The sequence below is a fragment of the Oryx dammah genome, unplaced genomic scaffold (genome assembly GCF_014754425.2).
Source record: "Oryx dammah isolate SB20612 unplaced genomic scaffold, SCBI_Odam_1.1 HiC_scaffold_12, whole genome shotgun sequence".
Classification (NCBI taxonomy): Eukaryota; Metazoa; Chordata; class Mammalia; order Artiodactyla; family Bovidae; genus Oryx; species Oryx dammah.
The window spans coordinates 43,423,949-43,451,319 of NW_024070196.1; the positions used below are offsets into that span (position 1 = coordinate 43,423,949).

Here is a 27,371-nt window from a genome sequence, read left to right on the forward strand (position 1 = left end):
ATTATCTTTGCTGGGCATCATTAATGATTTGGGGGCTTCCCAGGTGGCTCAGGGGTAAAGAATCCACCTGCCAATGCAGGAGACATGGGTTTTATCCCTGTGTGGGGAAGATGCCCTGGAGGAGGAAATGGAAACATACTCCAGTATTCTTGCCTGGATAATCCCATGAACAGAAGAGCCTGAAGGGCTATAGTCCATGAGGTCACAAAGTCAGACACAAAGAAGCAACTGAGCACACATACACAAATATCTAAATATAATGATGTAGGTATTCAGGCATTAAATAAATTTGTTCCTATTTCATCTTAGCATTTTAAAAGATTCTTGATAACAAGATGTCAAGACTGTCTGGATGAATTGTGTCATAATTGTGAAAAAAAGCTACAAAGAGCCTACAGAGAAAATAAAGAATAATCATATAGCATCACCAAATCTGCAGACTTGGCCCTGGAACAAATCCACTACTTACCAAAGTGACTTGATATGGAGATTGAGCTTGCAGTGTTGAGAGGAATCTATCCCATGTGGAAGAAAAGCATACTTTAACTTACATTTCATTCTTTTGAGCTAATCGTGACATATCAAGGTCACACTGCCTGCTTCTAAGTTACAGACAGACATCAGGAGACAATCAGAATTTTCTAAGATAACCAGAGTGAGAAGGGCTTTTCCCTTCACTATGTGGCCAATAAGGGTCAGGGGAGAATCTCAATGGGGGAAACCATTTCACTATCATAAATAGATCACAGAGCACTATTACAGTCAGGCCGTTTGTGTGCAGTAGCAGAGAATGATTGGGTGCAAAAGGATATCTGATAAATGACAGGGAGGGTGCTACACTGGACCTATGTTGGCCTCTTTAACAGTCTACTTTAACCTAACTTATTATGCTTCATGTAGGGCTTACCAAGTGGATCAGTGATAAAGAATCCATCTGCCTAGGCAGGAGATGCTGGTTCAATCCCTGGGTTGGTAAGATCCTCTGGGGAAAAAAAAAATGGCAACCCACTCCAGTTTTCTTGCCTGGGAAATCCCATAAACAGAGGAGCCTGGGGAGGCTACAGTCCATGGGGCCACAAAGAGTCAGACACACACACACATCAATCTATACCTGAAGAACCTCTGTTTTAATCTTAGAAAAGTTGATTTTCAATTTGGCATGGTGTCTGTGATGGAACCTAGTATGGAGCCTTTGAAAAGGTTCTCTGGGGGTGATTCTGAATCCTGAGATGGGAAATCGTGTGTATAGATGACAGACTGTGTGAATTATACATAATTAAAAAAAAAAAAAAGCCAAATATGGAACAAGAGTATTTTAATTGCACAGAACAAGTTTTTAAAATAAGAGTACAGGGAAGTATAGTACATCATTCCTTTCTTTCTTCACTCAGTAATGAGGTACCTTTTTCTTGTCCATACATATTTAACAAAAATAATAATGCTTTCTTGTAAGGTCAACCAACCCAGAGGTAGCACAAAGACCTCATGATGTTTCAGTCTATCGCTGCAAGACCGCCAGCATATGGAAGAGATGGTAACAATCTCCAGAGTCATTTATGTTTGCAGCAAAACAAAACAAAACACACAAAGAATTTATAATTTTTACTGAATTATTAAAACACAAAGAGAAAATACCAATCTTGAGTGTGAGAAATCTCAACAGATGTCAGCCTATGCCCCATGGGCCAGTAACTGATACTCAAAATTTGGTCAAACGTTCATCATTTGTAACAAACGTTATACTCAAAATCATTAACTCAAGAATATTTAATAAACAAACTATTTACAGAAGTGTGTCGAGAATTAAGAAAATCAACCAGGGATGGTCAAGTCCCCAGAAGCAGTTAACACCCTTATGTCTGATGAGCAGGGGGAGGGTCTGTGGTGAACATGGGAGCTTCAGCCACATGGATAGACACCCCCAGATGTGTGCCAGCAGGAGAGAGGCAGGGGTGACACACATCTCACCTGTCCAAACCTAAGCAGAAATCCTAGGAAGCAGTGCACTCCCTCTGGGCATACAGAGAAAGGAGGAAAATGGTGTGGACATGGAGAACACTCAGAACATGAGCACATGTACAGATCCATAACACAGACACTTTTCATCATGTAGCTGCTATAGATACAAGTCATCCCACATCTCTGACTCAGACAACACAAGTCTCTTCAACTGTCTTTATAGATTCATACTTAAGTACTACTGTAGCACTTTACTTCTAAGTAGATCTTAACCCAAAGTATGCTGTTGTTACTTTGGTTTAAAGCAGTTCATTACCTTTTTAAAGGATTTTAAAATAAAGAAAAAAATCTTTCATATTCACCCATGCAGTCACCATTTCCAAAACCTTTCATTTCCAGAGTGGTGTTCTCCTGCTGTCCCCAAACTTCCTTCAATGTTTCCTGAAGGCAGGAACTCTTTCTGATTTTGCTTTTTTGAAGTCCTTTTTGCTTTCATTTTTGAAAGATGTTTTTGACAGGCAATTGAACTCCAGGCTGTGGGGCAGGGGAGGTTCTTTATTTTCTTTTGTAATTTAACAGTGTCACTCTGGTGTCCTATAGTTTGTAGAGTTTCTGACCAGAAGTACATTGTAATTCTTTGCTCTGTGGGTGTGTCTTGTCCTTTTTTCTCCAGGCATTTTACAATTGCTCAATTAAAAAAAAAATTTTTTTTTTTTTTTTTTTTTTTTTTACCAGGCCACACATCATGGGGGATCTCAGTTTCCCGACAAGGGATTGAACCTTCACTCCCTGAATTGGAAGACAGACTCCCAGCCACTGGGCCACCAGGGAATTCCCAACAATCGTTCTCGTTAACTCCAGTTTTCATCAACTGACTGTGATGTCCATTGGCATATCTTTATGTTTCTTCTGTGTTGGGTTCTTTGAACTTCTTGAATATGTGTGTTTATACTTTTCATCATATGTGGGTATTTTTCAGCCATCATTTATTCAAATCCTTTTTCTGCCCCCTCTCACTTCTCTCCTCTAGACCTTCCATTACATGTGTATTACACCACTTTTAACTAATTTCCTGTCCTCCATTCCCCCCACCCACAGTGTTTTTCTCTGTGTATATCATTTGATAATTTTCATTCTTATTCTTCAAATTCACTGATTTCTTTCCTTCTTCTATGTCTAATATGTTCTTAATTACAGTTGGGTTTTTTTATTTTTTATTTTTCAGAGTTGTGCTCAACCTAAGAAGTTCCATTTGAGCTTTTAAAAGTGTATCTTACACTTCGGGTTTCATCAAATTCATGTTTTCTTCTACTTTATACTTACAATAGCTATTTGAATATACTTGTCTACTAATTCCCATTAATTGTCTTTCCTCATTCTACTGACTGATTTTTCTTGTAGTTACAAGTCATATGTTTCTGCCTCTTGGTGTGCCAGGTAAGTTTCTGGATGTCAGACAGTGTGGGTCCAGAGTAGCTTTGAATCTAGGTTAAGTGACTCTCCACCCTCCCCAAGATAACACTGTTCTGGGAACTTCCCTTGATGCCCCTCCAAGTGGCTGGTGGGAACACAAACTGTCTCAGCCTGTGCTAAGCTCCAGGGCTTGTTCAGCTCCCTGCTGCCCAGCTGCTCTCAAAGTCTCAGTTTTCTTCAACACACATGCAAATAAGGACTAAAGCCAAATACTCAAAAGGGACTCACTGAGGATTTATGCAGCTTTCTCTCTGGGAAGCTCCTTCTTACCCAGCAGCCTTCACCTGAAAATTCTAGCTGCCGAGGCTCCTCAAATGCCAACTCAGAAACCCTCTTCAGTTCAGCAAGACCATGTTCATTCAACTCCCTGACCTGCAGCCTTGACAATGCCCCCAGGGAGTAGGCTGGGCAGTTGTGGGGCTGTACTCACTTTGTCCACCTCCTGCCAGGGATCATAAACCTGCACTTGGCATATGTCTGAAAACCACTATTTCATAAATGGTAGTTTCTAGCTGTTTAAAGCAGGAGAGTTTATGTGGTTCTTATTATACCACCCTAGCAGAAAGCAGAAAGAAGTCTTCACACTTCAAACATAGCTACCACTTTTAAATGCCTATTTTCTTACAATAATTTATATACAGTAAACATAACCTCCTTAAAGAATTATTTCAACAGGGATCATGCTTATCAAATTCTTCAATGTACTAGGACTACTCCTCTGCATGAGACCTCTAATATATAATACTCAAGTTACTTCCTTTGGGTATGTATTATCTAGTATACTCTGAGCTACCATTTCCCAATGAAATTTTCACTCACTCGTTACAACAATTGAGTTTTTCTCCTGTTCAGGTCTTCTAAAACTTAAGAGCCTGGCACTTTTGACTGAAAGGTCTATACTTATCACAATACTGATAAGACTTCCACACTGAGGAGCCATCAATATGTCACAAGTTGTGTTTCCTGGGAGAAGACTTTCCCATATCATCTACTTAACAAACAAAAAAAAGGTTCTCTTTCTAAATTCTATGTGGTGAGACAGTCACTGCAGTGACAGAGTTTCTCTCCCATACATGTCCTGGGAGTGTCAGGGGCCTGACATCTGATGGCAGACTCCCCACACTCACCACATTCACCCCATGTCTACAGCATGACTTCTCTGATGAATCAGGAGCTGCGACTTCCTGTGGAAGACAGTCCCACATTCACTGCATCCACAGTACTTATCCCCTGTATGGATCCTCTGATGCCTCATAAGGTGTGACTTCCTAGTGAAAGACTTCCCACATTCCTCACATTTATAGGGTCTCTCTCCTGTATGAATTCTCTGATGTATAATGAGCTGTGCCTTCTCAAAGAAAGCTTTTGCACAGTCATTGCATCCATAGGTCTTCTCTCCTGTATGATTTCTCTGATGTTTAATGAGCTGTACTTTCTGAACAAATGCCTTTCCACATTCACTGCATCCATAGGGTTTCTCCCCTGTATGAATTCTCTGATGCCTAAGAAGCTGTGGCTTCCAGGCAAAAGCTTTCCTACACTCACCACATTCGAAGGGTTTTTCTCCAGTATGGGTTCTCTGATGGTGAATGAGACTTGACTTCTCACTGAAGGTTTTCCCACATTCACTGCATTCATAAGGTTTCTCCCCTGTATGTGTCCTCTGATGGGACACCAGGCTGGACTTCTGAGTGAAGGCTTTCCCACAGGCACTACATTCATAAGGTTTCTCTCCAGTGTGAGTTCTTTGATGTGTCAGGAGCTGTGACTTTCCAAAGAAGGTTTTCCCACATTCAACACATCCATAGGGTTTTTCTCCTAAATGAACCTTTTGATGTTTAATTAGTTCTGACTTCTTAAAGAAGGCTTCCTCACAATTACTGCACTGATAGTTCTTCTCTCCTGTATGAGTCATTTGATGTTTAACAAGTTGTGGTTTTCTGATGAAGGCTTCACCACATTCACTGCATTCATAGGGTTTCTCTCCTGTATGGATCCTCTGATGCCTAATGAGGAGTGAGTTCCTGCTGAAGGCTTTTTTACACTCACTACAGGCATATGGCTTCTTCCCCGTATGAACCCTCTGATGAGTAATAAGCTGTGACTTCCAAAAGAAGGCTTTTCCACAATCACTACATCTGTAGGGCTTCTCACCTGTGTGTGTCCTCTGATGTGTAATGAGCTTTAATTTCTGGGAGAAGACTTTCCCACAGTCACTGCAGCCATAGGGCTTCTCTATCGTATGGGTTATCTGATGTCTTTTAAGCTGTGACTTCCTGCTGAAGGCTTTCCCGCAGTCACTGCAGCCATAGGGCTTCTCTCCTGTGTGAGTTCTCTGATGTAAAATGAGCAGTGACTTCCTACTGAAAGCTTTCTGACATTCCCCACACCCATATGGTTTTTCTCCTGAATGAGTCCTTTGATGAATAGTGAGCAATGACTTCTGGGAGAAAGCTTTCCCACAGTCCCGGCATCCATAGGGCTTCTCTCCTGTATGAGTTCTTTGATGTATAATGAGCTGTGACTTTTTATTAAAAACCTTGCCACATTCCATGCACAAACAGACTCCTGTGTGTGGTATATGGCTCATAATGAGTCCTGGCTCTTTACTGCTGACTTTTCTACATGTATTGCCATCAGAGTATTTTATTCCACCATAAGTTCTGGCAGGTTTAATACAAAATAATAATTTCCTATTAAGCTCATCAAGTTTCTTTCCTTCACAGTTACTTTTTGGAATAAGAAAATCAAAAGGATGCTTCAGACTTTTTTCACCTGTGCCACATTTATGGGATCTCATTCCTAAATGATCAAAGTTAACGCCTAAATGAAACATTCTCTCAAAGATGTCATATTCATGGCCTCTCTCCAAACTTTTAAGCTTGTCTTGATTATCCTGATGCCACATTTTGAGATTATTATCTAGCCAGACTTTTTCTAAAAAGGAAAAAATGAACCATACTGTGTAAATTTCCCTAATCATTAAGCTTATTGGACAAATCGGAAATGGAGCATGAGCCCAGTCCATAAAAAAAAAAAAAATTTTCCCACATACAATATCTACTTATTAGGCTTTGAACTATTTAATAGAAGTGAAAACAGATTTTGAAATTACAAATGTTTATAAACACAAACTTTAAAATAAGCAAAGATGAAATACAGTCAAGTGATCATGATGAGATAAAAGAGACAAACAATTTCTAATCAAACACTGTGCTCATTCCACAATAACCTACTGATTATCTTCTATATGCCCAGACATTATTAACAGAAATCAGAAAAGGGCAAGTAGGTTCTCCCATGAGAGAAGACTGAGTACTTCTAAGTATTACATTATCAGAAGTACTGAGTATCACAGTATAGAGAAGAGTAAGATTAATACACAGTACTTAATGTCACACAGGAAAAAACACTGAATATAATGACAGCAAACGCAGGATATCAACTTTCATGTCTGAAAGGTGAGATATGTTAGTTTTCTGTACTATTAGTACATTCAAAAAGCATCCTCATTCAAAATCATCACCCAAATCACTGATACCTATGATTTCACCATCATGAGAACTACTTTTTTGGAATTATCTAAGAGTTCTCCAGAGCTCAGCATCAACACCTTTATTAAGGTTTCTGATACTTTAATTGAATCATCGTCTATATACTGCATCTGTATGATGTAAATTACTCAAAACCGTAAGTATGCTTTGCATAACATTAGGACAGTTTTCTTTTTTACCCTGTAAGTACAGTTATCTGTGATCTCCCTTAATGATCTTTTAAGCTTGTTTACTTTATGATATTCTTTACTAGGAATTGTGAGATAATACTCCTAAGATGAAAAAAATATGGCAAGATCTCAAATATAAAGCAATCACTCCTTTTTTGTAGGATAATTTATCTGGGGAGAGAAAAAACCTCATCTAACAACTCTCAGATATATCAGAATTTCAGAGGAAGAGCTACCGAGAGCTGTGGATATGGAGGAGGGAAAAAAAGATTCAACATTTTGAGCTTCAGAGACTACAAGATGATAACACTGTTCATGGGCATTTTAAAGACTAGAGAGGGAAGTTAGATACCATTTATATACTCTTTAAGAGTTTATAAAAAACTGTTTCATGAAATATAAGAGTAAAGAAAAATAAATTTTAATTCAAATCAAGGAATAAAATTAAGATATATATCCAAATTAATAAGTTAAATGATATAAAACCATACTGAGGTTAAACTATACCAATAACATATTAAAGAAATTTTTTAAAAATCTTGGCACTTTGGCAAACACATAGACCATGTTTTACTAGTATCATCCTTGGTAGGGGTACAGGTCTGTTTCCCCACCTCTCTGTTTCCATTACACTCTGATCCATTCAGCCTTCATTTCATCCTATTTTTCAGTTGATATTCCCACTTCCAGGCTCACGCCCTCCCAGTTCTAGTCTCCACATAGCAATCTTTAGAAAATGTACTCTGACCTTTTGCTTAAACCTCTTGCTTAAAAACCTTTGATAAATTTGGGCTTTTAACACAGCATACACACCCCTGCATGCCTGGCTCCTTCCAGCCCTCAACTTCCTCTCACAACACTGAGCTCCTCCCTGCCCCCAATGACCCCAAAAGCTTCTCCCTGCCCAGCTTCCAGTATGCCTATTTCATATCATTTTAAGGGCACACTAACAAACACCCCGTTTATTCTCTTCATAGCACTTATCAGATACGTAATCACCTTACTTCTGTCTCTCCCACTGGAATGTACTGAAGGTAGGGAACAGGTTTGAGTTTTTCACTGATGTACTCCCACTACATAGTACATAACAAGCCCTCAATACAACCCTATTCACTTATCATTAAACTTCTAAAGCAATTCCTTTCTATATAGTTAATCCTGATAATTAACTTTGTATTTTGACACAAATGTATTATGTTCAAACAATGAATTATTTTATATTACCTTCTAAATTAAAATTCCCTGGTCCTGCAATGTTATCTCATGACACATACTTTATCTCAACTCCTCTCATTTCACAAAATAGCGGTGGTTCTAAATTAACAGAGGAACATAAAGTCTATCTTTACAGCTTTTCAAACTACGCACACCCAGTCTTAATCATCCATGTGAATGGTGCCCAGACATCTGTAAGTATTTTCCCAAATAAGCTGAAACATTTACTTAGAGGAAAACCTTTGTACTAAAGAAATTATTTGATAAATAAGACAGATCCTGCTTTACCTGGCCTCACAACCACCAATTAATGAAATATTTAGTAATTACACAGCATAAATGTCATAGAGAACAGAGAATAATAAGTTAGTTACCATCTTTCTATGTAGGGAAAAAACCTCAAGACCTAATTAGTTAAGAAATTATAGATAATGTGTGATCAGGCCCAGTACGTAGAGATTGCTCAGTAGGTAGAGATTTCAGAAAAGGCCAGGAGTCAAGAAACACTGTGGAAGTGAAAAAATAGAGCTTAAAGAGGAGGAGGATATCTAATTGAAAAAGTGTGCACAAAAACCCACATGCAGAGAAACATATGTGAAAGACACAAGGAAGGAATTACTTCAACTGGAGTCAACAGTGACCTCTGGGCACAGGAAAAACCTTCACAGATAAGATGCTGCCATACTGTGAGGGTCCTCAACTCAAATGGAGGTAAAATATCACACAGCAAGTCTTAAACCCCCACAGACTATTTGAAGGGATAAACAAGAAGCTTTAGAAGCTAAACATCAAAGGCACCAGAAAGATGCCCTGGATGCTGACCCTGAAGTTCTTATCTGCAAGGAGGCAGGAAGAATGCTTTTAGGCATTAGACTTCTATCCTCCGTCCATGGACTCACAGTCTACTCTATGTGGGTTTGAAACAGAAATTTGACAAATTAGGGAGAGAAAAGAAAAATAAAAAAGGATATTCAAAGGTAACAGCATCACCTAAAACAGGAAAAAATTATGAATTCTTAAAGAGGAGAAAAGAAGCCTACCTCTGAAGGTGGGACTGGGGCAGGAGAGAAGAAAAAGTCAACTGGGGAAACTCAAAGAAGGGTCTGATCAAGAATGCCAGGTCCTGCATGACTGTGCCACTAGAGGCACATTTCATCACCAGCTCCACCAAAGGGGACACATGCTGATGTGGAGACAAGGACACAGAGCCCTGAGTCAACCCCAAAGATGGAGGAGCTTTAACCGGAGTTTTACAAATAACATTTCAAAAGTACCAACCTATCACCAAAAACCTGAAATTTAATTTTCACTGTCTGCCACTAAGCTGATTATTTCTCACCTGAGAAGTTTTGACTTAGGATTTCTTCATCTAATAACCATGGCTTTTCTTGCTCCAACTTGAAGATGGTCTCAGGTTTGATAACTTGATAACCTGTCAATTGGAAACACAGAGAGTCCCAATCGCTTGGGTTGAGGGGCTCTTAAATATGAAGACTATTTGACCTCAGAGGCTATAAAACAAAGAAAGCAAATAAAAACCTTTCACTTCGGTGTCAAAATCAAAGACTCTTTGACATCTGAAACTTAAATCCAAAGTCAGTAACATCGTAGAGGTATGTGCATATCCAGTTACCGGGTATACACTGTACTACATGAAAATGTTCTTACCCAATAAAACTAGATTGCTATAGTTCTCCAGCATCACGTCTCTGTACAAGGTCTTCTGAGTAGGATTAAGCAGCTGCCACTCCTCCAATGTGAAATTCACAGCCACATCTTCAAACGATATCTAAAAAAGTATAATCCCTGTTAAATCTGAAGTCATTCTCTTTGCTGAATGTAGGCTTTCTTTTCTACAGCAACAGGTGGCCAGAAAGCTGGACCCATGATCTCCAGCTCCTGGAAATGTGCTTTTGTTTAACCCTCACTGCCCCATGTCCTGAATATGGGCTGGATTTATCAAGTCACTTTCACTGAATGGAATAGGGTAGAAGTAAGGGATCTCCCTCCCAAGACCAGGTTATAAGAGAACGTGACTTCTACCTTGGGAACCCTCTCCTGCTCTCTTTGGGGAAGTCCAAGGGCCACGTGGTGAGGCAGCTCTGTGGACAAGCCTACATGGCAAGGACCAGGGGTCTGCCAACACCCATGTGAGTAAGCTTGAAGGGTGTGACCTTCATACCACAGCCCTTCTCAACATTTTGAAGACAGGGTCATGTGAGATTCTCCATTAGAACCAAATGGGTGAGCCACTGGCAGATTCCTAACTCACAGAAACTGAGATAAATGTTTAAACTTCAGCCACTGCGGTTTTGGATAATTTTCTCTATACAGTAAAATGATATCCTAATCTTACATTATTATACTTTGAGAGAAAAACAAGAGTTATTAAAATATTCATCATTATGAATTCATAAACTTATCCACCCATCTACCCATAGGATAAGAAGTTGGAATAGGCTGTCTTTAAACAAGCAGTGTTTCTCAAAGAAGGTGCCACTGGAATTTGGGAACAATTCTTAGCTGAGCAAGGGCTTCCCTGGGAGCTCAGTGGGTAAAGAATCCGCCAGCAATGCAGAAGACACAGGAGATGTGGGTTCAATCCCTGGGTCGAGAAGATTACCTGGAGAAGGAAATGGCAACCCACTCCAGTGGACAGAGGAGCCTGGTGGGCTACAGTCCATGGGGTCACAAAGAGTTGGAGAAGACTGAGCGACTAAACCACTTAGCTGAGCACATCTGCCCTATGCGGTGCAAGGCCTAAGTGACAGGAATGGGTCTCAGTCACTGTCAGAACTAAAACCACATCTACCTTTCTAGAATACTCTTCCTCCCTTTGAGCAGTTCTGGTCTAAAGAAGAACTAGCTATCCTTTAGAACGCATGTTTTTTCCAGCAATTAAGGGGCCTGGAACTATGCCAGGTGCTAGAAATATAAAGATGAGTAGAAAAACATTATATTCTCATATACTTTTCAGTCTTTTCTGGCCAGAGGCAATAAGGCATTACAGAGGCCATGATACAAGTACATTCAGGGTATGGGGATAAAAGGCAAAGGAACCAGAATATCCAAAACAATTTGGAAACAGAACAGCAACATTGCAGGACTTATGTTACCTGTTTCAGGACTTCCTATAAATGCACACGATAACAAGGTAGTATCAGTGAGAGGTTACAGATGTAGGTAACCAAAAAAGAATGGAAAGCCCAGAAGTGGACCCCCACAGGCAAGCTCCCTGGCTTTTGAGAGGTGCACATACAATTCCTCGGAGCAGGGAGTTTTCAGCACATGAGCTAAAGTAACTGGATACCCACAGCGAAAGAGCAAACCTTGATACACACTACACCTTACCAAAAAATCAACTCAAAAAGAATCACAGGGCTTCCCTGGTGGCTCAGTGATAAAGAATCTGCCTGCCAATGCAGGAGACACAAGTTCAATCCCTGATCCAGGAAGATTCCACATGCCATAGGGCAGCTAAGCCTGTGTGCCGCAAATATAAAGCCTGTACTCTAGATCCCAGGAGCCGAAACTACTGAGCCCACGTACTGAGACTACTGAAGCCTACAAGCCCTAGGGCTTGTGCTCAGTAATAAGAGAAGCCACCGCAATGAGAGGCACATGCGCCACAACTACAGAGTAGCCCCAACTTACCACATTTAGAAAAAAGCCCACATGGCAACAAAGACCCAGCATAGCCCAAAACAAATACACAATCTTTTTAAAAAAGCAACACAGACCTAAATGTGAAACACAAAACAATGAAATTTCTAGAGGAAAACAAGAGACAACCTGGGTGACTGGATTTGGCAATGAGTTTTTAGATACAACACTGAATACACACCGTCCATTTAAGAAATAATTAATAAAACTGAACTGTTTCAAAATTAGTATTTTTTTCTCTCTATGAAAGGCACCATTAACAGAAAGAAAAGACAAGGAACATACTAGGGGAAAATAATTGCAAATCTGAGAAAGCATGTTAATGGGACTTAACAACACTAAAACTATAACATCGTTTAAGAAATGGGCAAAAGATCTTACCACATGCTTCACCAAAAAAGATGTAAGATGGAAAATATATGAAAAAATGTTCAATATCATCTGTCAATAGGGGAAATGCAAATTAAAACAATACTGAGTTGCTACTACATCCCTATCAGAATGGCTAAAATGAAAAAGTAACAGAACAGAACTGACAAATGACAGTGAGGACGCAGAGCTACAACTCCCGTTCATGCTGTAACACAGGGCAGGAACTCTGGACAATTTCATAGCTTCTCATAAAGTTGAACACAGACCTACCCAGCAAGACCATTCGTAGGTAGTTACCCAAATAAACTGAAAACGTATTGTCACCCAAAAGCTTACCTTCAAACCTATATGCAGATGAACACAGCCTATTATGAACTGGAGGCAACCAGGACATCCTGCACCAGCAAACAGAGAAGCAAACCGGTGTCTCCACACATGGGAACTACTGTATGAAGCCATTCAGTAATGAAAGGGGACAAACAGGGGCTTCCCTGGTGGCTCAGTAATAAGGAATCCGCCTGCTAACGAAGGAGACACAGGTTCAATCCCTTATCCAGGAAGATCCTATATGCCAAGGAGCAATTAAGTCCGTGCACCACAACTATAGAGCCTGTGCTCTAGAGCCTGGAAGCTGCAACTGCTGAAACCTGTGCACCTAGAGCCTGTGCTCTGCAACAAGAGAAGCCACCACAATGAGAAGTCTTTGCACTGCAACTACAGAGTAGCCCCTACTTTCCACAACTATAGAAAAGCCTTGCAGCAATGAAGACCCAGCACAGCTAAAAGAAAAAAGAACTCTTCCCTGAAATCCATCAGGGAGTTTGCATCTTTTGAAAAAAGGACAAACTACTGAAGAATGAGCCAAAAAGTCAGTATGAAAGGTTATACACTCATGGTTACCTTACCTAAAATTCTGGCAAAGGCAAGACTATGGAGACAGAGAACAGATCAGTTATTGCCAGAGGTTAGGGATGCAGGAACGTGACACCCAGGAGTCTTTTGGGAGAGAGAGAACTATTCTGTCCTGACTGTGAAGTTAATTACATGAATTTATACATGTTTTAAAACTCGTATGAGAATTCTGGCTCAGAATTTTTCAGGCTTAACCACAAGCAATTACAAAGGCTCTACCTGACAGGTCTTAGGCGGGAAGTTGCCCTCCCACCCCAAACCCAACACCCAGCCTTAAGGGTGCCACCAGCTCCAAAGACAACTATCCTGGGCCCCGTTACTGAGTGTGCAACTGGCACTGATGTAGTGTCTGTGTGCCCCTGCTGGCCTCCACCCCTAGCTGTGATGGAGACTGTGGAGACTGCCACAGTCAGGGTTGGAACACAGAGGTATGTTGGGGACACCGAGTCTCTCGCCTCATGAGCTACAGTTGACCCCACAGCAAGCTTCAAACCCATATAAAACAAGCCCCCCATGGGGGTGACACATTTGGATGAAACCAAGTTCTGTTCCTAACAAGACTGATGTCAGCTGTGTGGATGCTCACCAAAGGGAGTCTGGAACTGCCCCTGTCCGAAGCAAGAGACGGCTCAACCCCTTCTGGATCCAGGACAGGATCCTGTGGAGACCGACACTGTCCCAGGCTAGGCCCTCATGCATGTGCTGCCACGTTGTCAGAAGGGGCCAAAACATTGAGGAATGCTGTCCCACCTTCCAGATGCCGGACAAGGTGGAAAACACTGCCCCAAGACAGCCTCCTGTGCCAGGATGTAATCAACAGGTGGACCTCGCTGGGCTTCTCATCCCATCCAAAGGGTTTCACTGGACTTAGACACTTTCTCGGAGTCTGGTCTGGCCAACCTCGTGGGTTCCCCCAATGCGAGTCACACTCTCAGGCTCCACCTGACCACATTTACTTCCTTTTGGGGTTTTGAGTTCACTGCATCTGATCGCAGCCCCAGATTTGCTGTGGGGTTCAGTGAGTGTCTTAATTAACAGTTTAAGGAGAGACTTAAGGGGCTGATGAGAGAGGTCAAGGTAACCCCAGTTTGGAGCACAGAGCTCAGAAAGGCAGCTTGGGACCCAGTGCAGCAGCTCCCATGAGGGCCCATCTCACTGTGCCAGATGCCTGGAAAGGCTGTCTGCAATCACAGTCCTCCTTTCACAGTCACTGATACCTCAGACTCTGTGGGAGCCACTGTGAGAGACTTCCACTCCCTACCATGCCGTCCTGAAGACTCAACAAGTGGGAGATCATGTAAAACCATTTTATTTTTAAAAAATTTTTACATTATTTAAAAAAGTTATGCCATGCTGTGCAGTATGTGGAATCTTAGCAGTTCCCTGACCAGGCATCAAACCTGTGCCCCCTACATTGGGAGCATGAAGTCTTAACCCCTGGATTGCCAGGGAAGTGCCCATGTAAAACCATTTTTAAATCTTTTAAAATCTCAGGAGTTTCTGCTAATCAATTCTTAAACATGATCGCTCCAGTTAAATTACATAAAAATATCTGCCCCTCTGTGTAGGGACAAAGGGTCTTTCCAGACAGAGTCTGGATAAAAACAGAAGATGATTTAAAGTTTTGATTATCAAATGGGACACACTGATAATAACAGAAGAAAGAAAATAAAGCCCAGCACCAGGAGAGGCACAGGGGAGGGAGAAGGATATTAATGATCTTTGTTTTTCAGACTTGCTCCTAGAGCTTTCCCTTCCTCCTGGGGGAAAAAAAAAAAAAAAACAAGAAACAAAAGAAATGACTCCTGTGTTGCTCTGTCTGGATGCAGACTGACACCTTTCTGGCCTTCCTGTCCTGATGGGGCTGCTGGCCAGCAGCACAGGGTGGCCTTGGCCCCCACACTTCCCAGATACCACAGCCCGGGCACTGTTGGCACCCCATGAGGTGGGAGGTCCTGGACAAACGGTTTAGAACTAAGCACCCCAGGCAGTCCCTCACAAACCAAGGACTGAACTAAATTATTCAGACCAGGCTGATGTCCTGGGAGGCCCACAGAAAGGCCCTGTTTAACCTCACTGCCTGATGAAAATGTATCCTGCTTGGGGACTCTGGGATTGCACTCCTGGTGTGTACCCCCAGCCATGGGAACCCCACTGTCTCAGCCCTGGCAGGTAGGCATTCCAGCCAGCTTCCACCTGCTTGCAGGGCTGTGCTAAGTGAACCGCTGTCCTGTGCTGCCAGATCACAAAAGACTCACAAAGCAACTTGAGAAGCCTCCTGATGGACTGAGACAAGCCTTCCTAATTCATAAACAGCTGAGACCACCTGGGAGGCAGTCCTGATCACCTTGCTCCAGGGTCTTCCTCAGCTGTCTGCTGCTGCCCCAGGTTAATCCCCTGGTTCCTGTCTCAGTCCCTCCAAGTCTGACCTGCTCAGGTTCACGATGGAGGAGACTGTTTCTCACTCAGGTCCTGAAAAAATCAAGCAGTTGAACGGAGGAGTCTGGATCCTGGTTAAAAACCTACATGTGAATCCTCAGGTCTCACCACAAGTCACAGGGGTTTATCTCCAGGCCTCCTGGGTGATGCTGCCCCCACCTCCACCCCCAGACCTGAAGCACAACATGTGCTCTCCCCACAGACTCGAGGGGTGAGGGGTGTACTATGTCTACCGGGAGCCTCTGGCACAAGCCTTTCTTGGGTATCTCTCTAAAATCCCCTTGTGGTGGTGGGGCAGAGTGGGATGGGGGCAGGGAACCTGAAGACACTGTCCCTACTCTGACCCAGTATCTTGTACTTTCCACTGCCAACTCCTCTTCCCCTCCTTCTAACCCCCAAGTCCATAAACCTGCCAGAACCTTTTGTTCATGGCTCCCTGGGCAGTGAGGGCAAGACACCTCCACAACCGTGCTAAGCTACCCACGCATGGCCAAGGCACCATTTACTCCTCAGGAAAAGGTAACGGGAAGTTGGCACCTTTGTCGGCATCTGGTTCTCACCTGTGCCATCACAGTAATTAGAGGCTTTGGTACAATCACCCTGGTGCTGCGGTTATCAGCAGCTCAGTCCTCTCAGCTCTGTTGAACTCCTGACTCAGAACACAGCAGGAACAGGGAAAAGCCTACAGTGGTTTGAACAACAGAATTTTTAAAAGAAAGAAAGAAAGGGAGGTAGGAAAAGAGCATGGAGGTTAGCTAGCTGGATAGGAATCGCTTTGAAGGGACACTGCAGTCCTGTTTCTTGAGTCAACAAAGTCAGGAAGAGGGGGTGGGGAGGGATGAATTGAGAGTTTGGGGTTAGCAGATGCAAGCTATTACATATACATATATATATATATATATATATATATATATATATGTTTATATGTATATATAGGATAGATAAACCACAAGGCCCTACTGAATAGCACAGGAAACTATATTCAATATCCTGTGATAAACCATAATGGAAAAGAATATGAAAAACGTGTGTGTGTGTGTGCATGTGTGCATGCACTTCCCAGGTGGCAATGTTGGTAAAGTATCCACCTGCCGGTGTAGGAGATGTAAGAGACACAGTTTCTATCCCTGCATCAGGAAGATCCCCTGGAGGAGGGCATGGCAACCTACTCCAGTATTCTTGCATGGAGAATCCCATGGACAAAGGAGACTGCAAGCAATAGTCCACAGGGTCACAAAGAGTCAGATACGATTGAAGTAACTTAGCGCACACACACACACACACATATAAACAAATGTGTAACTGACTCACTTTGGTGTACAGAAGAAGCTAACACAACACTGTAAATCATCTATACATAGATCAAAAAAAAGTCAGGAAAAGGAGCTAAAAACAGACATCTTCCAGTCCAGCTTTTGCCAACAGAAGCCAAAAAACTCCTAGCTAAAATGTATTGAGGGATTCCCTGGTGGCCCAGTGGTAAAGAATCCACCTGCCAATGCAAGAGACATTGGTTTGATCCCTGATCCGGGAAAATCCCACATGCTGCGGAGCAGCTAAGCCCATATGCCCCAACTATTGAGCCTGTGCTCTAGAGCCTGGGAGCCACAACTACTGAGTCCATGTGCCGCAACTACTGAAGCCCGCACGCCCCAGATCTTTTTTTTTGTTAACAACCAAATCTTTTCTCAAACAAAGTTTAACAACTCAAGAATGTCTTTCTTACAGACCTGGGAGGTGTCTCTGAAATCATCCAGGAAGACACGTCCCTGTCTCCTGTTTTCTGGGAGAACAGCAGCCTGACTGGGGCATCCGGTTCCAAGCTGGAAAATTACCTTCCATCATAAAGATATGAGAAGTGTATTTTTCCTTTAGGTGAAGGCAAAAAGCTAATACAGTAGCCACTCCACTTCTCCTCAACAAGAGAAGCTACTGCAATGAGAGACCTGTGCATTACAACTAGAGAGTAGTCCCCACTCTCCACAACTAGAGAAAAGCCTGTGCAGCAATGAAGACCCAGCACAGCCAAAAATAAATAAATAAATAATTTGTTTTAATGTATTGAAATTCCAACTGAGAGAATATTTATGGAGGCCGTTTGAAGGTTTTGTAACAACCAATTCTGCAAGATGATTCAGGTTTTCTTCCCTAAAAGCAGAACAGAAGTAGGGTGTGTGCCCAGGCCCACTGCCCGCTCCCACGTCCTCCACCTACACTGAGGATCCCTGCAAGGAATAGCCCTTGGAAATATGTTCACCCATTCCGGGACGTCATTCACCACGCCATCTACATAAACAGTTATCCAAGCATTTTCTTTACATGTAATCATCAGGAAATATTTGTTTCTGCTAAATCAGTAATGGTCTGCTTTCTGACAGAGGAAACCACACAGCTATTCCTGTCTTCTCTTTCTATGGCGGCTTCTGGGGACACCTAAGGAAGCTTGCAGCTCAATTCCAACAGTGCAGGGCCTTACTTCTCACATGTCTGCGTCCCATCTTCAAGATTTTTCTATGATTCTATGGACCACCTTGTGTTTCTTTTGACCACCTTCCTTTCCAGGTTTACGTTTTCTCTGGCTGTAATTTAAATGTATTTAAACCTTTCCTGCTGGTTGTAGAAATGCCTGGAAGCCTCATCTACCCACAGATAAAAACGACTGGAAGACAAACAACTTACCTGTGACTTGATCATCTTCCCCCAGTCCTGGGAAATCTGCTCTCTCTGTGACTTCTCTCTGTCCTGATGCTCTGAACCTCTGGGCAAAGATGGGAATGCACCCCAAGTCCTGAGGCCTCTTCTTTCTTATCTCACACAAGTCTTGTTCCTGAGACCCATGGCCTAGAGATGCAATGGGAATCTTATTTGAGATGATGTCATCCATTTGGGGACCTCAAACTTCGTTCTCTATAACTGGGAACTCAGATGGGCTGTTTGCTAGCCCTAAGGAACAAGATGGAGAGTGAGCTACTGGCACATGTCAATCAAGCCAACCACAGCCAGGCCAGGCCTGCAGCACATGTTGTGCTCTGCAGCCCAGCTCCCACCTGGGAATGCCTGATGGGAGCCACCTGCCTTGTTGGTTCAACCAAAGGCCCCAGGGGAGCCTAACACCTCAAACCACTCTGCAGGGGCAGCAACAAAGTCTGCAAAGACAGTCCTGGGTCACTGACCCTGCAGCATCTTTTCCCGGGGGCACTGAAATGAAATGCCTGGCACAGGTGCTACAGAATAAAATGGAACTCACTTCCAGGCAGGACAGGGGACAGGAAAGGGCTTTTAGATCAAGATGGAGAAGCAGCCTGGGGTGCTGGCCCTCTACTCCAAAATCAGTCTTGGAGCCAAAGGAAAGCATAGATCAGAGGAACTAAAAGAAATGGCCAAAAGAAGGAGTGAGACCTTAGGGGAGACAGGCCTTGGGGAGGCTGACACTCGGGTGTGGGTTTGCAGCTGATCCACAGGGTTACAACCCAGAGTAGACACCGCAAGAAGAGAGGCCTAAAGGAACCTTTACCATCCTTTCTTTCTCACCTCATGCTGGGGCAAACACATGAGGAGGCCTGCTCTTCCCTCAGAAACCAGCACAATAGCCCAGGCCATGGGCTTCCAAGGGGTGACAGGAGATAGATCAAAATCTCTGCTGAGTTTAGGCATCACAGAACTGGCAAGGCTCCCAGCTGCCTTCAGGCACATTTGCATCTCCCACGTTCCCATGTACCCTAGAGAAACTGCTCCACAGCCTGCTTCTTTCTAAGGTCTCTGGTCCCTGCTCAGAAGAGCTGCTTGCAGAGGCAGTGAGATGGGGCTATCCAATGGTTCTGAGGTCCACACTGCTGGCCCTGGGGCCCCTTCCCTCCCCTCTGCTTCCAAGGCCTGGTCTCAGCCCTTCTCTAATGCAATTACTGGAGCAGGAGAGCAGACAGATAACACCTTTAAGGGGATCCAGCTCAGAGCCTGTGAGGAAGAACAAAAAGAAAAAGACCCCTCAGATCCCTATTTCAAGAGCATTTACTGTAGAAAATGTGTAATTACAAAATCTTTCTCTGCCCCTTTGGGATGTACGTAAATCTTTTCTAAAACTAAGTTTAACAACTCATCAATGTCTTTCTTATGGACCTGGGAGGTGTCTCTGAAATCATCCAGGAAGACACATCCCTATCTCCTGGTCTCTGGGAGGACAGCAGCCTTACTGGCCTGACTGTGGCACCCAGGTCCAAGCTGGAAAATTACCTCCCATCATAAAGCCATGAGAAGTGTGTTTTTCCTTTGGGTGAAGGCAAGTAGCTAATATGGTAGCCATTCCAACTACCAAGTAAATTTAGTATGAACTCTGCGTGACAAATGATCCCTTGAGACTGTGTTGCAAGTCTGTCTAGTAGGTTGTACCTGCGTGGCTACAGAAAAGAACACCATCTCTTCCTGTCTCTTGCAATATTTTTAGCAGATTGTCTAAAGTGGGCATCACATTCTGGTTTAATTTTTATTCAATAATAAAACTATTCTTTCTCTTCTATTTTTGTGGAGAAGTTTTCTGGATTGGTTTGTTAAACTATATCCACAAAGAGTCAAATAACCACATAAATTAATACAACCACTACTTTAAAAACTTTTTAAAAGATCACAAACTGTAAAACAGAGATCACCTTAGGCAGAATTATCAGAACAGATGGACCAACAGTTAAGATCAGCATGATCACAAATAAAATACTACATCTTCATGCACACAAATACTTACACTTTCAATTTCTCCACCACTCATGAGCCAGGTCACTGACATCAGCCAGACACCGGATCAGAGCCAAGGATGCCACGGGGGCGGTGTCACACAGGAATGTGACTTCCTTCATGAGGGTACACCTGAAAGGAAGTGTCCAAAAACACAGTTCCTGGTAAACCTGGGGACACGAGGGACAAACTCCACCTCCTAACTGAGATCTGTCCAGTGCTGTGGTCCAAACCTGTGGTCTGGGAGTGACTGCTGGGTGCCCCCTGAGCTGTTCGTGCTCCTGGCTTGGTCCCCACAGGCTGACAGGCTACAAGGAAGACCAGACGTGATGGAAAAACAATGGACACTTTTCCAGAAAGTAAACCGCGAAAGAAGAGATTTCTACAGGAGATCCAGAGCAGGAGCCTGGAAGGGGAAGGAGGCATCCTGAGTGTCCCAGTTGAACAGAGAGAGATGTATGGACTCGCCCTCCATAAGTGAGGGCAGAAAGTTATGCCTGGGTGTCAGCACACTGCCAGGTTTTACTACAGGGCCACTAACAAAGAGTGGAGAGAACACTGGCCCCTTCGAGGCCCTTCCTGCCACCCTCAGGGTTGGGCTGAGGGCTGGAATCAGACAAAGGAAGTCTGCTTTAATCACCACCTGCTTAGGAGGCCCAGACTGCTCAGTCGGCAAGGGAAAGAGAAAGGAAACCCAGGAACACTGCTCAATGCCAGCCAGACCACAGACCAGCTCCCAGCATCATCGATCGAGGGCCTTGAGAGAATCGAGAGAAGACACAGGCCAGGGAGGGAGGGCAGGTCCCAGTGTGGACCAGATGCAGAGAGGACCTGCAGCGAGTCAAGAACCAGCCAGGCTGGAAAGACAGACTGGATTTGGGATTTTGATTGAAACAGTGGTAGAGGGCAGAGCAAGGGCATCCAGGGCAGGAAGAACTCCTACTGGTGGGAAGGGAGAGTAATGCCATGGGTTCTGCCCATGTGTGGGTGCAGCGGACACAAAGATCAACGTCCCCCAATGAGACTGGACTCTCTTCAGTCCAGTGTGAAAAGCGTGGTGCTTGAGAACAGGTCTCTCAAGAAAAACATCCTGGGAGAGCAGAGAGTGACACCCAAGGGAAAAGCACCTCCTCCTGGGACATGCAGGGAGCTCTTTGGGGCTCCTGGGCAAGGGCAGGTCCCAGTGGGTTAGGAGGCTGAGGGAAGAGACTCCAGAGTCAATGCTTTCCAAACCTGGGGTCCTTGAGACGCAGGCCCACCTGCCCTGGAAGCATCTATCTCATCTGGACCCCTTTTGGGTTGATGCACAGGAGCCCTCCTGCAGCTTCTCTGGAAAAGGGGACGTGCTGACTGTACTAATACCCAAAGCAGTCACTCTGTTTCTCCCCCAGGATCCAACATACTCTTGTACACACACTCTCACAGTCTCATTTATGGCCCAGGAAAGCAATAATTTGTTAAGGGTATCTTACTACTGGGCCCTGCTCTGGACACATGGGAGAGACCACAAAATAAGACAGATGATCCCTGCCCTCTCAGGTGGGAAACAAACATCAAAAAAATTTCTGACTGTCAGAGTGCTCAGAAGAAACTTCAAATGTGACAGACAAGTGGGCAGATGAAGGATACTCCTTGGAGATGACGCTTAGCTGAGCCCTGAGGAGGTGGAGCCCCCTTTGGAAGGCCATAGGCCAACCACACCCTTGAAGGTGCATCAGACACAAGTGGGAGGATTCAGAGTCAATGGAGTCACTGAGAATTCTCAAACAAGGAAACATTCAAGTAAAAGGAGCCATCACTCACCAACAAGGCCACACGGGTGCTGGATGAGAGGGGCTAAAGAACAAAGACAACCTAGTTATCGAATAGAAGTCACAACCTGAGAGTCTTGCCTGAGCCCACACATGATCCATCCAAACCCCAAAACACCACGCTCACAGGCCCTGCAATCACCAACATCCACAGCCCCTCAAACACAGGTTCCAAAGACCACCTCAATCACACTAACTTGACCACCTGAGAATTCCCCAGCCCCAATAACTGAACACACAACCACTGACCCTCACGTGTCCACCATCCCTCCAGGGTGTCTGGGCCATCAGTTACACACACTGTGGGTCCCCAACACTCTTTTAGCAAAGCTCCCAATCACCAACCACCAGTGACAAAACCAATCCACAGAAGTGTGTGAATCAATGAATCCCAAAGTCTCTCACCACAGCTCGATCCCCAATCAGACAATACAGAACCCTTTGCTCCTGGTCACAGCAGGCTCTCCCTCACTCAGCCCTGCGCATAGCCACAGGAATCCCAACAGACCCATTAGGTGACTACAACCCCAGAGCCCCTTACCTCTGATTCCCACAGGTTTCTCAATGCCACCAAGAAACCCCATCACTGGCTCCTCCAAACCCCACTCAACAATCTCCAGTCTACTTGTTGACTAGAAACTGTCACTGGAATCTCACATGCTGAGTCCCAAAGGACACCTGCAGACCTCCCATCACTCCCTTCTATGGATACCCACCCACTCACCTTCACAGGTGCCCCATTAGTGCTTGCACAGAGTCCCCTGCAGGCTTGCTATCTCCCATCACCACCTACCACCTAAACTAGCCCCCATCACGAACCCCCCAGTGGTCCCCAGCCCCTCATCACATAGGGCTGCCAGCCACTCACCTCCTTGATATCCACTCTCTAGTCCACCCTGTGCCCACCCATCACTTGCTGACACCCCATCAGCTCATCACTCTGCCAGGGCCTCCAGCGCCACACAAACACCAACACCCCCAGCCCCTCCAACAATCCCAAATACCACCCCCGCTTTCCACTCACTCATAACCCCCAGCAGGCCACCCATCAACTTAAGCACAGACCCCCAACACTGATACACAGCCTCCAACCTGACATCTCGGTCACCAGATCCCCAAACATGGACCCAGATCACTCACTAGCCCAGGCCACCCTAGTCACTCCCCTCCACTGAAAAAGCTACCACTAAACTGTCAGGCCAAAACAAATGCAGGGCTTCCCTGGGGATCCAGTCGTTAAAGAGTCTGCCTTGCAATTTAGGGGACACCAGCTCAATCCCTGGTCCGGGAAAATCCCACATGCCCCAGGGCAACTAAGCCCACACACCGCAACTAAGGACGCATGTGCTCTAGAGCCCAGGCTCCACAACAAGACAAGCCACCACAAGGAAAAGCCTGAGCACAACTGAAGAGCAGCTCCCACTTGCCACAAGTAGAGAAAGCCTGCATGCAGCAGCAACAAAGACCCAGCTCAGCCAAAATAAATGAATCTCACCACAACTAGAGAAAGCCGGCATGTAGCAACGAAGACCCAGCACAGCCAAGATAAATAAATGAATCTCACCACAGCTAGAGAAAGCCTGCATGCAGCAATGAAGACCCAGCACAGCCAAAATAAATAAGTGAATCTTTTAAAAAATGCAGACTTGGCAAAGAAATATTTCAAAATTACTCCAAGAATTTATTATCGTGGGTGGTGCGGGGTGCTGAAGTAGGGAGAACGCTGTGGCCCTAAGAAGTAGAAGCATCTCGGCAAGGTGTTAGGATGCTGGATCAAAGGGCAGGATGACCAGATGGCAGATGACAGGACATTTCACCAGAGGCTGGCCATTTCTCAATGGGGGGGGTGGGGGGAGGTGGTTGGTAGTCAGGGCTGTAAGGCTACTCAAGCTGCAGTGCACCAAAGTTCAGGAAACTGCAGGAAGAAGAGAAGCTGAACCAAAGAAGTTTGGTTAGTAAGTGCTTTGATGTGTGAGGACAAACAGTTCAGCTAATCATTGATGAGGTAAAGGATGAGAAGAGTTGGTGTCATATTTATCTACGGCCTGGTCACAGGTAAACAAGGGAGTCCTGTGGGGGTAACAGGGTTCTTTGCAAGAAGGTGTTTCCTTGAACCGTGGAGAAGGGAACACCTCTTAACCTTCCTATTTTCCAGGAGCACAGGGAACAAAGTCTAACACTGCAGCAACCAACAGGACTGTCAAGGAAATCCTCAGTTCAACCACTCGGAGCCCTCTAAACACTGCCCAGACTCCCCTCAAGGGCCTTATCATTCATCCCTTTGGGTCCAGTCCCCAATGCAAGGCACCCAAATCATGGATCACTAGACCCTTAACTAGTCCTACAAACCCTCAACCCACTTCCCCAGTGCACAATGACCCCATGCAGCCCTTCATTCACTCTGGAGGGTGACCTCTGGGCTCCCTCTCTCCCAGCGCCTGCTGTTGCCACCTCCCAAGGCTAAACACTCCCCCGCCCCCCAAAAAAATCCTTCCCTCCACTGGTTTCACAACAATTCATCCCTCCCTAACCCCAAATTATTGATTTTCATAGACATTCCAATATCTCAACCCTCAAGTGACTCCCAAATTAATCAGCTTCACGGTCTACTTCACAGTCCCTTCATCGCCCACCACCACCGGAGGCCTCGCCCGGACCCCCAAATCTCCCTCCAGACTCCCACACCACCGCCACCTACATCCAACCCTACAAACCCCAGTCCTCCAAACGTTGGCCCCCATCCCGCTCCCTCCCGCCTCCGCGCCGCTCTGCCACCTCTAGCCCTTACCCCGCGCCGCCCCACCGCCCCCGTGCCGCCCTATGCCCCTCCCCCACAGCCTCACCCACAACGTACCCCCACAGTTGGACCGGAATCGACGCCACCGCAGCAGGAAAGTCCTTCTGAACCTCCCCGCGTACCCGGCTCCGGAGCTGGTTCGTACACACGCCAGCGTCGGCCCAAGCCGGTCCGCGCCAGGGTCACCACACGGCCCCAGTTGGGCGCAGAGGCCACCACCAGCCCGCACTCCCGCCCCCGCCCCGCACACCCTTACCCCTCTAGTCCTCAGCGCCGAGGCGGACGCGGCTGGGCCTCGGAAGTGTCCATACCGAACTACATTTCCCAGAGTCCCACTCGCTTTAGAACTACATTTCCCAGAGGGGCTTGCGGCGCGCCTCACTGAGGGACAGGTGTGCGGTTTCCTGTGGCAGTGCGGTTTCCTGTTGCAAAACGCTTTGTGGCTGGGCTGTAGGATACGGGGGCGCTTTGCTCAAAATCTGTGAACCATCCTTTTCATTTTTGATCATGCGTGAGTGTTAAGACGCTTCCGTCATATGTGACTCTTTATGACCCTATGGTCTTTAGCCTACCAGGCTCCTCCGTCCATGGAATTCTCAAGGCAAGAACACTGGAGTGGGTTGCCATTTCTTTCTCCAGTGCATGAAAGTGAAAAGGGAAAGTGAAGTCGCTCAGTCGTGTCCGACTCTTAGCGACCCCATGGACCGCAGCCTACCAGGCTCCTCTGTCCATGGGATTTTCCAGGCAAGAGTACTGGAGTGGGTTGCCATTGCCTTCTCCATTGGTTGTTTTAGGTACAGTTAATCTTCAGTTCCATGGTACATTTGTTCCCATTTCTTTGAGGCCAGTTCTCAGCACTGTAGCAACAGGATCAATTATGTTGTGGGTACAGTCTGGTCATAACTTAGTTAACTTCTTCACCCTGGTGTTTTTGGTATCTATAAGACTGCTCACAGGATGTGACTCAGAATATTATCTATAGCCCTTGAGAAAGAACTGAATGTCCTTGACTATGCTTAATGACTATATTATTATTATTTGATCTCCTTTGACTGTTTTCCTTTGTTTCTGCATTTCTCATTTCTCCAATTAAACTTATTCTTTGACTAAAGTTTTCCGCAGACAAAAGGCAGGCAGAGGACGTGGTGGGTAAGGACCATAGGGTCCTGTTCCATTTTAAAACCACAGAAAGAGCATGAAAGATAAGGAAAGCTGAGACTGAGAAGAAATTGTTATGAAAAAGATAATTTTTTAAATGGAGAAATAATTTTTCTAGGCATATTCCATATAAATCAACCAACAAATTCAATGTCTAAAATAATCTCTTTCCAAGATTGGGAATAAAATAAATAGGAGTACTTTTTTACCCAAAGCTTAGAACTTAAGTAGAAAAAATAAATAAATATATGCAAAGAGGAAACAAAGAATGACATGCTATAAAGACCATAAGAATAATTTACATGGTTCAGATTACAAATCCTACCGCAGTTCATAAATATGGTGAAATCAAAATTCACTGGGATAGACAAGAATGAATTTGGAGGCATTGCAATATGACTTGAGCACTGAAAATGTGACACAGTGCTTCCTCATGCTGTGACTGTCCCAGGGTGAATTCACATATCAGGGGAGTCAGTAATTCTAGAAATAGAGGACTTAAGAAATTTTATTTTTGCCTTCCTTACATCCATTCCCTTTCTTCTGATAATTTATCTCAATTTCTCTTTAGGAGACAAGCTTTCTCCTATGCTTGATCTATGTGATTTCAATGGAGCTCCAGACAATGAAGTATTGGTTTTATACAATAAGCCAAGGTTATGAAAGAAGTGTCAGGTTTCCTCTGCTACTTCATGAGGAAAGCTTGACTGAAAATGAGGCCAACCGGAAAGAATGGAGATAGGGAGAAAGTAGTGTAATGCTGATTGAAGTTTTGAATCAAGTCATTCCTGAAGCCTACTGCCTGTTCCTTTCAGTTATTATAGAAAAGCTATACATTTATTTTATAATTTAATACATTTATACATTATATAATACATATGTTATATACATTTATGATGTCTTCCCAGGTGGTGAGGGGGGAAGTACATTTATATAATTACATATACATTTATATTTTATATATGAGAGCTAATACATTTTCTCTATTAGTTTAAGCTAATCTGAGCTATATTACTGGCATTTGCATCCAAACAAATCTTAAATAAAAATTTTAATGCATTAATTAAGCATGGTTTTTCTGATCTCACAGAGACAGCAGTGAGTGGTGGCTTGAACCAGAATC

General features: G+C 44.3%; 1 protein-coding gene across 7 annotated transcripts; it reads right to left on the minus strand.

The window, feature by feature from the left end:
• Positions 1 to 1,298: 1,298 nt before the first annotated feature.
• ZNF605 (zinc finger protein 605) lies at positions 1,299 to 25,417 on the minus strand. Of its 7 annotated transcripts, none has more exons than XM_040251493.1 (6): positions 25,347 to 25,417; positions 20,493 to 20,614; positions 18,437 to 18,598; positions 10,040 to 10,160; positions 9,711 to 9,803; positions 1,299 to 6,369 (listed from the first exon to the last, which is right to left on the minus strand). In XM_040251493.1, exons 3-6 carry the CDS (start codon positions 18,449 to 18,451, stop codon positions 4,565 to 4,567), a joined length of 2,034 nt encoding a protein of 677 aa, XP_040107427.1. In that variant the 5' UTR covers positions 18,452 to 18,598; positions 20,493 to 20,614; positions 25,347 to 25,417; the 3' UTR covers positions 1,299 to 4,564. The 7 variants fall into 7 exon arrangements, with proteins under 7 accessions (XP_040107427.1, XP_040107425.1, XP_040107424.1 ...); XM_040251491.1 differs by having other exon boundaries at positions 18,567 to 18,700; XM_040251490.1 differs by lacking the exon at positions 25,347 to 25,417 and adding an exon at positions 25,148 to 25,313 and having other exon boundaries at positions 18,567 to 18,700.
• Between the last annotated feature and the right edge of the window lie 1,954 nt (positions 25,418 to 27,371).

What these genes read in the sequence shown, in the direction of transcription:
- ZNF605 (XM_040251491.1), bottom strand. Translation starts at nt 18,641, where the DNA reads ATGGATGACATCATCTCAAATAAGATTCCCATTGCATCTCTAGGCCAT. An exon ending in AGGAACAAGACTTGTGTGAG is followed by an intron (nt 10,161 to 18,566) that starts ATAAGAAAGAAG and finishes ATACTTTTTTAG; the next exon opens with ATATCGTTTGAAGATGTGGC. An exon ending in TAGCAATCTAGTTTTATTGG is followed by an intron (nt 9,804 to 10,039) that starts GTAAGAACATTT and finishes TCCAATTGACAG; the next exon opens with GTTATCAAGTTATCAAACCT.